The sequence below is a fragment of the Theropithecus gelada genome, chromosome 14 (assembly GCF_003255815.1).
Source record: "Theropithecus gelada isolate Dixy chromosome 14, Tgel_1.0, whole genome shotgun sequence".
In the NCBI taxonomy this organism is placed as follows: domain Eukaryota; kingdom Metazoa; phylum Chordata; class Mammalia; order Primates; family Cercopithecidae; genus Theropithecus; species Theropithecus gelada.
In genome coordinates, this window is record NC_037682.1 from 34,164,245 (window position 1) to 34,178,521 (window position 14,277).

Sequence of the window (14,277 nt, forward strand, 5' to 3'; positions counted from 1 at the left end):
GAAAGAAAAAGGCTGCAGTATATAGGCAGTGATGAGCTGGGCTGTTGTGTTCAATATCTAGAAAATTTATGCATATTTTGACAGAACACATCCAGATGAACTCTGAAACTGCTTGTCAGGAAACTTAAACACACTTTTCTGCCTATTTTTAATTTTTTTTTAGCTTGTTATCTGTAGAACAGAATAAGGGAAAATAATTTTTCATATAGAGTATAACTGATCATATATTAACTATAATGAAAATAGCATGAATAAACCTAAATCTTAGCAAAACAAGGGCTGTTGGATTTGCTATATATTCAAATAGTTAAAATTTCAAATACTGAAACAAATGTACTCAGAAATCCATCAAGGTTTTGGAGGAAGTTGCTAGAATAAGTTGTGGGTTGCATGTTACAAAATTTTATTTCATCTGTCCCAGTAAAATTAAAATGCTTGATGATTTCTTAGGCTGTGTAATTTAGATAATTAAAAAATCTCTAAGGAATGGTAAGTTTTTGTCCATAGATAAATTTCAAAATACAATTTAATTGCATTATAAGTAGAGTTGTTTTTACAATGATAAAAACTGATGAATTTTAAAGTGGCAAGAATTCTTGAATAATCGAGTAAGCCCTTCCTATTACAAGGATAGGCTTTAATAAAATGTGTCATTATTATTTCTTTTTAATATTATTGTCAAAGTGAAATTAACGACTCACTAATTTTGATAGTTTTAATGATGTTTGCTATAATGCAGCGTTTTAATAATATTAAACATTTGTTTTTAGCTAATTGGATCATATTTGTGGAATAACTGGTAAAATGCAAAAAAATCTGAGATATTCTAAAGATCAGCTGAGAATTGTTGTCAGAGAAATTTACCGGTGCATGTATTTATTTGTATTTCAGTATGATTTTAAGTTTAATGTATTTTTTTTTTTTTTTTTTTGGTTTCCAATCCAACATAAAACACCAGGAAACCATTACAGCATTTTGCTACCATGGGAATATTTAAAATGTATATGTCTAAAAAGTTATTGCCATCTAGTTTGAAATATGTTGAGAAAACGTGCAATACATACTAAGTAAATGGTTTTCATTTTCAGTAAGTAATTCTACTGTGTCTAATTTATGTTGATTTGAAGGGGTCAAGCTACTCATTTGTAAAAGATGATTTTTGCCAATGTCCGCTTCTATTTTGAATACTTTATTTTTCCTTCAAATTTTTATTTTGAAAAAATTTAAATCTAAGGAAACTTGAAAAAAATAGTGCAATGAGCTCCTGTATATATCTTTCATCTAGATTCACTAATTTAAAGAGTTTGCCACGTTTGTTTTACCTGTTATATCTCCCATCTCTCTCTCCCTCTTGAGCGGCTTGAAAGCAATTCCAGACATTAAAATTTCACTCCTAAATGCTTCAGGTCACATAACTGAAGAAGAATTATGTGTCACCACATTATAATATCTAACACAGTCAACAGTGATGTAATATCCTCTAATATATACTCTCTATTCAAGCTAACCAAAATATGCTTTAGAGCTCTTTGTAATCTAGTATCCAAATATACTTCCTTGTATTTTATTAGTTATTTTCTTTAGTTGTCTTTAATCTAGAATATTCTTTTAATCTTTTGTTTTGTTTTGCATGACATTAATTTATTTTTCAAGAGTCCAGGCAGTTTTCTTGTAGAATGTCCCACATTCTGGGTTTGTCTGAGTGTTTTCTCATAATTAGATTCAATTTAAATATTTTTGGTAACAAGACTACACAGGTGATGTCGTCAATTTTTAATTCTAGAGATAAATAGCAAGTCTTAAGCTATTTATAGAAAAATGGCTGATAGTGTACAATAGTGGCCATTGTTTTCGTTTAAAATCTGTTTTTGATTTTAATTTCCAAATTCACTTAAAAGTGTGCCTAACAATATGTAATATGAAAACCAAATCAGCATAGCATTTAGTGAGCTCACAAAAATAGTTGTTTGTGGCCAAATATTAATAATTCATTTAATTATCAGCTCCCAAGATTACTATAGATGTATTCGATTACTGTTATACATGAAAAATGAACATTATATGAATGACGATTGTTTTTCCTAACTAAATACTTGGCTTTAATTATTGCAATTATTATTTTTAAAATTACATATGTTGAAACTATTTTGGCATATTATAGATCAGCTAAATAAACTGAAGTATACATTTCAGGTGTTAGTATAGAATACCAACAATAGTGCTATATAATAGGAAACCCACTTATTTCCGAATTTTATTAGACACTGATAATGTGTATTTTATTGTTTATTTGCGCTCAAATTTCAATGTATGTATACTTCTGAAGATAGTTTTGATGCTTTTTCCATTTTTCAGATCTCCACTAAACCTTGCTTTGGGTTTGACCTTTGACCGAGTGAGTGCATTTGCCAGAGGTGACATCGTGGTTGCATATAAGACCTTTTTGGATCCTAATGCTGTTCTGCTACCTGGATGTGGCAAGTAAATTAACAAGTAATCTTGTTAAAGATCTGGTTAAAGTAATCCAAATCACTTAATTCAGGATTTTTCAGAGTAAGAGATTCGAAACACTAAAAGATGCTTTTTCAGTTATCTTAAATAAGAATTGTTTCTTTTATTGATTTATTTAATGGCATAATGAGGTAGTGCCTAAAAGACTTGTTAACTTCCCCTAGTTTTAGAAAACCATATGGGGCCATGAGCAAAGCATAGTTTCTGCTTTGCAGAAACAGCAATTTTGTTTGAAACGTAAAAGCCGTTTTTAGTGATTATTTCTAAATTAATCATTTAAAATGGAATCATTAAAATATAAAATATGTTCTTTGTATGAGTGTTTACATTTAAACTTCTTATCTGATGATGGTACATTTAAAACAAAAGCAACGTTCTGGGGACTTGTTGGGGCAGTGAAGAGTAGGAGTTAGAAGATCTAAGGAGGCACTTTGCTTCATCTCTGCTCATGATTGTCCAGGAGCTGGTTTCTTTTTTTTTTTTTTTTTTTTTTTTTTTTTTTTTTTTTGCGGGGTGGGGATGGAGTCTCACTCTGTCGCCCAGGCTGGAGTGCAGTGGCATGCTCTCGGCTCACTGCAAGCTCAGCCTCCCGGGTTCACGCCATTCTCCTGCCTCAGCCTCCCAAGTAGCTGGGACTACAGGCGCCCGCCACCATGCCCGGCTAATTTTTTGTATTTTTTTTAGTGGAGACGGGGTTTCATCGTGTTAGCCAGGATGGTCTCGATCTCCTGACCTCGTGATCCGCCCGCCTCTGCCTCCCAAAGTGCTGAGATTACAGGCGTGAGCCACCGCGCCCGGCCTGGTGTTGGTTTCTTATCTGCGAATAATACAAACTGGCTTTTACTGAGTGTTGACCATAGGCCAGGCACAGTTACAAATTAATTGGGTAAGGACTGATTTAATTCTCATAATTATCTTACTCCTATTATTCCGTATTACTCTACTCTTACTCCATTTCTCAGAGACAGAAACCAAGGCACAAAAAGAGAAGTAATTTGTCCAAAGTCACACAGCTGGTACATGGTAGAGTCAGGATTCTAACCCAGATCATTTGTCTTAAGTACCTGAGTGCTTAGCCACTATTTAGTGCCATCCGATAAAACTTTCTGTGATGACGGACACACACTTTGTGACTACTGAGCATTTGAAATGTGACTAGCGTGAATGTAAAACTGCATTTTAAATTTTGTTCAAGTAAATTAATTTAAATTTAAATAGGAATAGGTAGCTAGTGACTACCATATTGGACACCGCTGCAGATCCTGATACTATTTTGGATTAAGTAATCTATCTGTAAGGTCCCATCTAGCTTTAACAATCTTATAATTTAACAAATTATAGCTCTTTTTAATAAACAGTTGAAAATGCTGAAGTAGAAGGCATATACAGAGAACCAAAAGCAGTCTGATGAGATCACTGAGTCCAGCCAGTGACAACCTATTGCTAAATATGTCTAGAGGGACATACGCATTGGTAGTTGTTTAAATAACAGCTTTCTTCCCCAATGACTGCTGGTGCTTTCCAGGCAAGATTTGAGGTATAAGTTATTAGTAATAGTGTATACGTAAAGAGAAAAGAGTATAAAGAGTAAAGGGTATTGTAATTAAATGCATATTATTCTAATACAAATAATTACATATTTTACTCTTCTTAGTTGGGAAGTTTGTGAGGGATTTCCAATTAATTTCAACTGTACCAGTCAACAGATACCTGACCAGTTTGAAAATGTGGACTTGGAGAACCATTTTCTACAGAACAAGGTCAGATTTTAGTTCTCCTACTTTAAGAGGTGCACTTTATGCGTTGAATACTCAGCCAACATATAATGGGTATTTGTAACAGGTTTTTTTTTTTCCCTGAGATGGAGTCTTGCTCTGTTGCCCAGGGTGGAATGCAGTGGCATGATCTCAGCTCACTGCAACCTCTGCGTCCTGGGTTCAAGCGATCCTCCTGCCTCAGCCTCTCAGGTAGCTGGGACTGTGCCTGGCTAATTTTTGTACTTTTAGTAGAGATGGGCCATGTTGGCCATTTTGCCATGTTGGCCAGGCTGGTCTCGAACTCCTGACTTCAAGTGATCCGTCCACCTTGGCCTCCCATATTGCTGTGATTACAAGCGTGAGCCACCGCGCCCGGACTGTGACAGTTTTTTTTAAACTATAAATTATATTACAGTTTTTTAAACTGTAACTTATTTTTACAAATGTTGGGGCAGGTATTATTCTTTACTTCCTGTTAATTAACCAGGCACTTCAAAACAGAAAGCAATATATATAATTCCTACCTGAAAACCTTATACCTGATTTATGTTATTTAAGCCCTGTTGTTTGGCATATTTTCTTTGTACTATTAATAGCTATAATAATAAGTTGGAGTTATTTAAGGAAGTCTTTAAGATGGCTGCTATCTCTATAGTTTAGGATCTGATCTATTTGCTCTGTAGGTCAATGTATCTAAGGAACACAAGTTCTTTAGGAAACCTAACTCATGGCAACCCAATCCCAAAGGTCCATATCAGTTTACACTTAGAAATTTATCCTTCCAGTAAAGAAGATTTTTTTTTCCTCTAGCTCAGTTATGAAAGGCATTTTAAATCTGTCTCCAAAGAAGGAATAATTATTTTGTTTTTCTTAGCTGGCAAACTCTGTGTATGATTGTTGCTCATTTTAGCAGTGTAAACTTTAATTTTTGAACATGTGAAATCAAAATCAAAAGTCACTTACGGAGACAGAGCAGTCCAAAGAAAGTAGGACTTCCTATCAACTGGGCCCTGTATTTCTAAGAGTCAATGCAAGAGACACATTGCCCCAACCTGCTCTTTTAAAATTTCTTTATGCTACCCATTCAGTTTCTCAATTATGTCCAAATTTAAACTGAAAATATTGATTGCTTCAAGGAGCATATGGATCTAAACAAGTATACTTATAAAAATAGAATCAGATATTTCTACTTCTGCCTGGTTGTGAGAAAATTTAGAAAATTAAAGTAACTAGAATGATGTACTCATTAATGTATTTTGTATTTTGTATTTTTCCTTCATCTGACATTAAGATTTATTTGCTGTAGATCTGATCCTGTTGGTATTCCTTGTTAAGTTTTTGCTGTAGCATTATTTTCCTGCTCAAAACACATGTATGGGCTTGACGCGGTGGCTCACGCCTGTAATCCCAGCACTGTGGGAGGCCGAGGCGGGCGGATCATGAGGTCAGGAGATCGAGACCTTCCTGGCTCACACGGTAAAACCCCATCTCTACTAAAAATACAAAAAAATTAGCCAGGCGTGGTGGCAGGCACCTGTAGTCCCAGATACTCGGGAGGCTGAGGCAGGAGAATGGCATGAACCCAGGAGAATGGCATGAACCCAGGAGGTGGAGCTTGCCATGAGCTGCGAGCACGTCACTGCACTCCAGCCTGGGTGACAGAGCGAGACTCTGTCTCAAAAACAAACAAACAAAAAACAAAACAAAACAAAACAAAAAAACAAAAAAACACATGTATGCCTGGCTGTTGCCTTTTGACTTTCCAAATTTTCATCTGGACTTCATTGATCTCCATGATTCTCTTCTAATCTACCTCCACTCTCAACTTACCTTTCCAATTTTCTCCTCTTGCTCTGTATACTCTACATTACAGTCAGAGTTAATCAATTGTGCAGTAGAACATGCTTTCCACTTTCGTATACTTGTGCCATGGTTTGTGTTGTTTTTTGCCTGGGATATACCCCCAACCATTACCATTGCTTGCTTCTTAAGGCTTTACTCAACTTCTTCTTCCATAAACCCTTCTTAGATACTCTGGAAAGAATTAATCTTTATTTTGTTTTCTCAGGACCCATCTTCCTTTGAAAATTGTTGTTGAGTTTCTGTTTTGGTATAGGTATTTGCTTTTATGTTTTTCCTCCACTAAACTGAGGATTCTCTGGGTACAGGTATTGTCTTACTTGTCTTTGTGTTCCTAAGCACGAATGCAAAGTCTTGAATGTAGGGAAAATGCACAATACATATTTGATGAATGTATTTTTTTGTTTGCTTAGTTAGCCATAACCTATCTTTCAAGGCTGAATATTCTCTAATATGGTCTTTGTGTGTTAGCCAAGCCAGATTGTTATTTGCTTTTTTCTGAAAGCACTCCATGATTTCTGTTGTTATGCACATGTGGACCTCTTTGACTAGTATTCTACCTTTCTTTGTCACCACACCCAGCCTTCTCTGTCACCCTCGCGCCATATCCTAGCACAGAGTTTGGCGTATTCAGTAAAGGCTATTAAAATCCTGCCCATCAGCCGGGTGCAGTGGCTCACACCTGTAATTCAAGAACTTTGGGAGGCCGAGGCGGGTGGATCATGAGGTCAAGAGATCGAGACCATCCTGGCCAACATGATGAAAACCCAACTCTACTAAAAATACAAAAATTAGCTGGGTGTGGTGGCACGTGCCTGTGGTCCCAGCTACACGGGAGGCTGAGGGAGGAGAATCCCTTGAACCCGGGAAGCAGAGGTTGTAGTGAGGCGAGACTGTCTCAAAAAAAAAAATCTTGCCCATCATTCTAGCCCTATCTGGTTTGTGACTGCTTCATGAAATCTTTCTGTAGTCCAACCCCATTTCCAAAGCAGATATGATGTTTCCCTTCTGAGCCATTTACAATGACGTTGAACTAGATGCTGTTCCTCTTACAATTTCTTGAATGGCTCAAAATCAGCTAGGCTCCAAGTCTGATCATATTTCAGGTTACATCAGCGTAGATGGGGGAGAATGGTAGGCTCTATTGGGGATGTTAGGATCAGATCATGAAGGGTCTTAATTCGATATTAGGGAATTCTAAATTTTCTCTAGAAAGCAAGGAACCATCGAAAATATTTGAGCAGAGGCAAGATGTAATCTGACCTTCATATTAGGAAGATAACTCAGGAGGTTCTTGTCTTATCCTCCCTGCTAAATTGAAAATTTCTCAAAGGCAAAGAGTATCCTGATCATCCCCGTCTCTGCTGCAATATCTAGATATTCAGTTAGCTGACCTGAATTAAATTTACTAGTCAATTAACTAATTCAGAGACCAACTCAAACCTAAAAAACAATTGGATAGCAAAGAGATATCAGAGAAAAGGACCTCAAAGGAGGCTTTTCTCTTTGCTTTTATGTCAAAGTGGGATAACTATAACAAGATAACTCTATTTTCTAAAATGTTGAAAAATGACAGAATAACAGTCTACAGTTATTTTATCATTATTTAATGGTTTTAATGATTTAGTGAAAATGAGAAAACACTCTCTCAAGTAAATGTTTATATGTTATGGCATTTTGAGTTTTTAAAAATTTTAGTTCAACAAAAATAGTAGTGTAAGAAAGCAAAAATTTGATAAATTGGCTAGTAAAGAGAAGCTTTCAAAGACAAACAGCTCCTCCATAGCTGAAACCTTTAAAATCCTTCAGAAAAATGTCTCCAATTATTTACAGAGTGGTGATCAGTGCATTGGGAATAGTAATTTAATAACCGGAAAAGGAGCACTTTTAAAGATGGATTCAGGCAGAGGTGACGGATATCTGTAGGGCATTTTATTGTAGAATCTTGCTGCTCATTGAGGTAAAGAACACACTAAGAGGATTACAACAGGGGTTGAGAGAAGGGAGGCAAAGCCGATATTCTTGATGCATGTGTTTTAAAATTGGCTTGAGATAGAGATATCAGTGCCTAGCCCCTGACTGTTCTTTTAAATCTGTTATTGACAAGTAGAACCTTTCCTACAGAGAAAAATTTGGAACGTATAATCCCCATTTGCAATGTGGGAGTCAGATATAACCCTGACAATTACAACCTGTTGCTCTTTTATCCATTTCAAAAACAGATTTGGAATCTACTACACATTGACAATTTGGCAAATACATTTTTCAACATCTCTCTGTTGCTACTTAAATTGGCAACATTTTTAGATTGACTCAGTTTGATGGCAGTCAAACTAGATGTTTCTTTGAAATGGATGAGATTTAAACTTCATGGTAGTTAATATCAAAGGAGATATTTCATGAGAAGAACAGTTTGAGGAATGCCTGGTTATGGAAAAATACAGCAGAAAAATGGACTCCAATGTTTGGCAGGTCATGTATTCTGCCAGAATCAAAAGGAAACTTATTTTAATTCTAGCCTTTCAGTACATGGCTCCGCAGACATCAGCAGGACATTAGTGACAATCTTCTGTATGGAAATGGCAAGAAAAACATCAAGTTATAATTTTGGAATTATAGTATACTTGTTACAATTTAGCTTGTAAGTTCAGTAGTTATGGATGCTAGTAGAATGCATTCATAATTACTGAAGTACTGTATTATTCTGGCATTATTCTTTTTGCCACAAAGGAGTCTGGGAAATGACAAACAACTCTTTGCTGTTCTATTTCTTTAGAGAGCAAGTCATTGAAAATGATATTTTGTATAAATTATTTATGTACTGAAGCAAACACAAAATTCTAGTTAAAATTTTGAATGGATTGCCATTAACATAGGACACAGGATTTGAATTAAAAGCCTAAGTCCTTCTCTTACTTTCAGACAAATTAGATCTTAGATATTTTGCCTTGTTTAACTGCGTAATTTTGCCTTGCTGATGTTTTCTACTCTCAGCTCTTTCCATTTGTTGACTGTAGAAGTGGGTGGATTGGTCAGCTATAAAGTTAGAGCATAGAAACAATAAGAGAGAACAGAAATTACATGAGGAAAGAGATTTTATAACATTTTCTTTAATTAGCTGTGATTTTAACTTAAGTGTGAAATTATTCAAATTGACCCTAAATGCATTATCAAAAGTGAACATCATGTAAAATTTATTTGCAATAGAATAAACAATTTGTTCAAAATGAGGGTTGTGCTCTATGAACTTCTTTCAAGAAATATTTCATTGTCTTGTGTTCTGTTTCTTAGTAGATTTACAAGAGAAGATCATAAGTGGTTCTTTTCTTATTTTGAATTTGCACAAGAATATTTAAGGCTACTCCACCTTCATTAGCTATTTGGGAAAAATAATTAAACACGTTTTAACTGACCCAGCATGTATATGCATTGCTTTATCATTGACTGCTTCTACATCAGCACAGTTTATTCAGACAAGCAAAATTATAATGGTCACTTAAAGGACCTATGTGTATAAGTATTTAAAAGAATAAAAGAGAATTTTTTTGATTCTCAATAAGACTTAAAAATGGTTTTAATGACATATATGATAGTATGCATTTAGATACCAGTCTCAATCTAAATGTTCTTATACACATGTGCACGTGCATGTGTGTACATGGGCGCGCACACACACACACACACACGGCATGTTATGTTGTAGATTGTCAGAACACTTTTTTTTCTCAAATCCCAGCTTTCATAGTTCTTAACTTCCCACCCTCGTTTGGTCTAAAACTAAACTATCAAATTAATTTAAAAAGTGAAGTCACAGAAGAAAAATGTAATGGCCATTGTCAGTTTTAAGGATATCAGAACACCAGACTTGGCAGGAATCTTTTTTTTTAAATAATACAAAATAAAGCTGAGTTAGTGGGCCTTGCTGTGTCTGCTCTATGTGGAATCACTTGGGAACTGTCCAGCAAAATATCTCTTGAAGAACAGCATGGTGTTAATACTGGGTGCCAGCCCAAGGCAGAGACAAAGGACCCCTTCACTCTTCACCAATAAGCCAACTGTTAAAAGATTAAACCATGTTGTGGAGATAACAAGAATGTAGGCGCTGGCAGCAGGTGCTGTACAAAGAAGCAGTTGGCTGTATGGTTCTTCTGTCTGACTAATTTCAGTCAAAACAATCTTCTGCCCAGTTGCAGAGGGGAGTTTTGAGTGTGATGGCAACTTGGAGTTAGGAGGTTGAGTAAGACTGCTACTTTAAATGCTGAGTCCTGTGGCGAACGGATTAGTACAATGTAGTTTATCATTGTTCAGAAACTGTGGGGATTCCCCGCCAGAATCCAGGCACTGTAAGCACTGTAAGTCAAATCTGCTTATGTGGTGGTGTTGCTATATTTTTTAAAATTTCATTTTCACATGTAGGAGTCATATGACGTTTTCTTCTCTTGAGAAGTGACTTTCATTATAGAATAATTACCACATATATTAGTTTTATCTTTATGATAGTGCCTGATTACACTTGTAAAACTTTTTGTTTTAAATCATCATTGAATTTATGCATTTTAAAAAATAATTTGGTATTCAACAAATATCTAGCATTAGCGCAGATATAGAATGGATGTTTTAGTGTTAGGAAATAAATTGTTATTAAAGCAACATCATTTATTGAGTTTTAAATATAAATTGGTATATTCCTGTAAGCATACACAAATAAATATTGGTACTAAAAAACCTAGAATAATTACTCAGTGAAAGTGATCATATAATTTAGGAGATAAAATTTATTAAGTATGAAGTAATAGAATTCCTACAAGTGATGTGAGTGCCTACTAATTTGACAATCAGGTCTGAGTGAGCAATGCTAGAATAGAAGGTGCACAACACCTTTGGCATATGTAATCTGATAAGGAACACAGGAGAAGTGGGTGCAAGGTCTCCCCCTTCAGTACCCCCTGTCCATCCCCACAACTCTCTCTAAAGTCTCAGCTCATATTTCTTTATTCTTAGGAGATTGTATGAACTCCCAGCTATTTTCCCTGCCTTTGATGTCTTCATTCTACAGTCCGTTATCCTCTACCTTTACCAGATCAACCTTACTAAAGTCTGCTGTTAGCGAGATAGTTTTGATTATTAAAAAGTCAGGAAACAACAGATGCTGGAGAGGATGTGGAGAAATAGGAACACTTTTACACTGTTGGTGGGAGTGTAAATTAGTTCAATCATTGTGGAAGACAGTGTGGCGATTCCTCAAGGATCTAGAATCAGAAATGCCATTTGACCCAGCAATCCCATTACTGGGTATATACCCAAAGGATTATAAATCATTCTACTATAAAGACACATGCACACGTATGTTTATTGCAACACTGTTCACAATAGCAAAAACTTGGAACTAACCCAAATGCCCATCAATGATAGACTGGATAAAGAAAATGTAGCACATGTACACCATGGAATACTATGCAGCCATAAAAAGGGATGAGTTCATGTCCTTTGCAGGGACATGGATGAAGCTGGAAGCCATCATTCTCAGCAAATTAACACAAGAACAGAAAACCGAACACCACATGTTCTCACTCACAAGGAAAGTTGAACAATGAGAACACAGGGACACAGGGAGGGGAACATCACATACTGGGGCCTGTTGGGGGGTTGGGGGCTAGAGAGGGATAGCATTAGGAGAAATACCTAATGTAGGTGATGGGTTGATGGGTGCAGCAAACCACCATGGCATGTGTACCTATGTAACAAACCTGCATGTTCTGCACATGTACCCCAGAACTTAAAGTATAAAGAAAGAAAAAAAAAAAAAGAAAGAAAGCTTTCACTGGCTCCCTACTGTCCACCTGACTCCATAGCTTTACACTTGACACTTTCTACAGTTTGGGCAAATTTACTTTTTGAGTGTACCTGCGAATCCTAAGACTCATTGCCTTTACTTGGAATACCTTTTTATTCTTTATTATTCCTGTCAAATTGTCCCCATCCTTCAAGGCCTACTTTACCTGTTACGTCTTCCAAGATGCTCCACCTTTAGGTTACTCCAGTGGAAATGAGCCTACCATTTTTTCATGCCTGTAATACTACTATTTAATCGTTCATATGGAGCTTATCATGAAAGGTGAGTGGGGAGAGAGAGAGAGAAATTGCCTGTACTCTGTTGTATGTTTCTTTGGGTCAGGAAAAAATATTTTGTAATATTCCACACCACACAGCATAGGGTCTTGCATGTTAGAGTCGGTGCTCAACAACTCTTGATTGAATTGAAGGGGATTGAATGCTACTTTTTGAAAAGAGATATCAATCAGAATAAATAATGTTCTAGGATAACTTATTTTGGTTAAGTGTGTTGAAGAGTTTAACTCTTAGACTATGAGTTAAAAATGCATACTTCTTCTCATGATATAGGTAGATCCCAATATTGTCCTTCATGCCTCTGTTTCCATTGGAAAGCGGAGTTTCTCAGGCAGTGAAGCAAGCAGCAGGAGTCAAATAGCGCCATCGATCCTTTGGCCTGCTGCCAGTGTGTGGCTGATCACCAAGGTACCTAAGAGTGTCTGTTTTCCCTGAGTGACCTCCCCTTGCTTGCTGGCTCACCGCACTTGCTGGCACCCAGTGCTCTCATGCATGCGAGCATAGAAGTGAAAGCGTGATAAATTGTTGGCTGTTATAAATGCTATCTCTGCTGTTGGTATTGCCTAGCCCACAGGACTTATGTAGATTCTCAAGTGAGCATTCAGTTCACTATCAGACATGCTGCTCATTAGTTTATACCTCACAGTATATTTAAACCAAGCATAGAATTTGTCTGTAGTCCACAGACTCATTATTTTCATGAGATTTGTCTGAATGTGCTTCTACTCCTAGATCTTCATTTTGAATTTTATCCCTCAGCTTTCCTGCCTGGTAGATTACCAACATATACCAGCTTTGCATATCGTCTTAGCAAGGACATTGTTTTAAAAGAAATCCCTGAGTATAAACATGAACAGTGCCTAACACATTTTGTTCCTGTGTGTTGGTAATATTTAATCTTTTTCACTTATTATTTATTGTACTATTGCATATGACTTATAGAAGAACATAGAATTGTCCTTTTCTTTCATCTTACTACTGTAGTACATTTTGTAAATATGTATTTATGTTGAAAAGAGATGGTGCAGTTCACAATTATCCTTCCTGTATCTCCCTTTGCCCCCTCATCACAGACAATTTTGCTACTTCTTAGCACTCCTGTGAATGTGAAGTCACCCAGTGAGGTTTGCTGTGGGGGGCGGGGAAGATTGACACTATTTTCTCAAATGAAATTTTGAATTGCCCTTAGCTATTGTTCTTTAAAAGTTAAAAAAGAACTTGTAGAATAATTAAGACACAAAGGTACTAAGACATATTATTTATTTCATGTGTCAAAGCATAGTAAGTTTACATGAGCTATTCCTGAAATCTGGATTTCCAGCTGGAGGCTATGTTAACTATTTGCCCTTTTTACTTGGTATTTTGTTTCTGATTTAATAATAATATCTCCACTTAGTTGAATACTATATGTCAGACATTACATTAGGTACTTTATTCACATTTATTATTTCATTTAATGTTATAAGAACTGTGCAGATTTTTATTATACAGCTGAAGAAACTAAGGTTAGTAATGGCAGAGGAAAGATTCTTGGTCTCTTTGACTTCAGAACTTTCATTGTAATATAAAACACTCCTCAATATTTGACTTACCTGTGAGCATAATGGAAGTGTTTTAGTCTCAGCCCTGCCACTGAATAGCTGTATGACAGCAGACAAGTCACACATGTTATCTAGGCCTTAGTGTTCTATGAAAACAAGTTGGACTAGTTGCTATAGAAGGTCCATTCTCAAATCCCATATTCTTTAATTTCATAGTATCTGTTTCTAGAATTTCATGATAATCAAAAACATATACTTGTCTAAAATCTCCTCAAAAATAATTGGAATGCCTACCAAAAGAGTATAGTTTTGGAGTTATTAAATAATTGAAATCTCTTGTGTGACATTGGGAAAATTACTTAGCTGCATTGAACTACTGTTTTCTCTTCTATGAATGATGTTAGTCATACCTGTTTTGCACAGTTGCTGCGAAGGTGAAGTGAGAAAGCATGTGTGATGTTCAAGCATGGTGTCTGGTA

At 35.9% G+C, this 14,277-nt stretch overlaps 1 protein-coding gene across 2 annotated transcripts in view; it reads left to right on the forward strand.

The window, feature by feature from the left end:
- LOC112606209 overlaps positions 1-14,277 on the forward strand; it is a 501,724-nt gene that overhangs the window by 256,951 nt on the left and 230,496 nt on the right. For both annotated transcript variants that reach the window (XM_025356376.1, XM_025356377.1), the window contains 3 exons: positions 2,356-2,481; positions 4,166-4,271; positions 12,531-12,665. In XM_025356376.1, the coding sequence (XP_025212161.1) occupies positions 2,356-2,481; positions 4,166-4,271; positions 12,531-12,665 (367 nt within the window). The remainder of the gene's footprint in view (positions 1-2,355; positions 2,482-4,165; positions 4,272-12,530; positions 12,666-14,277) is intronic.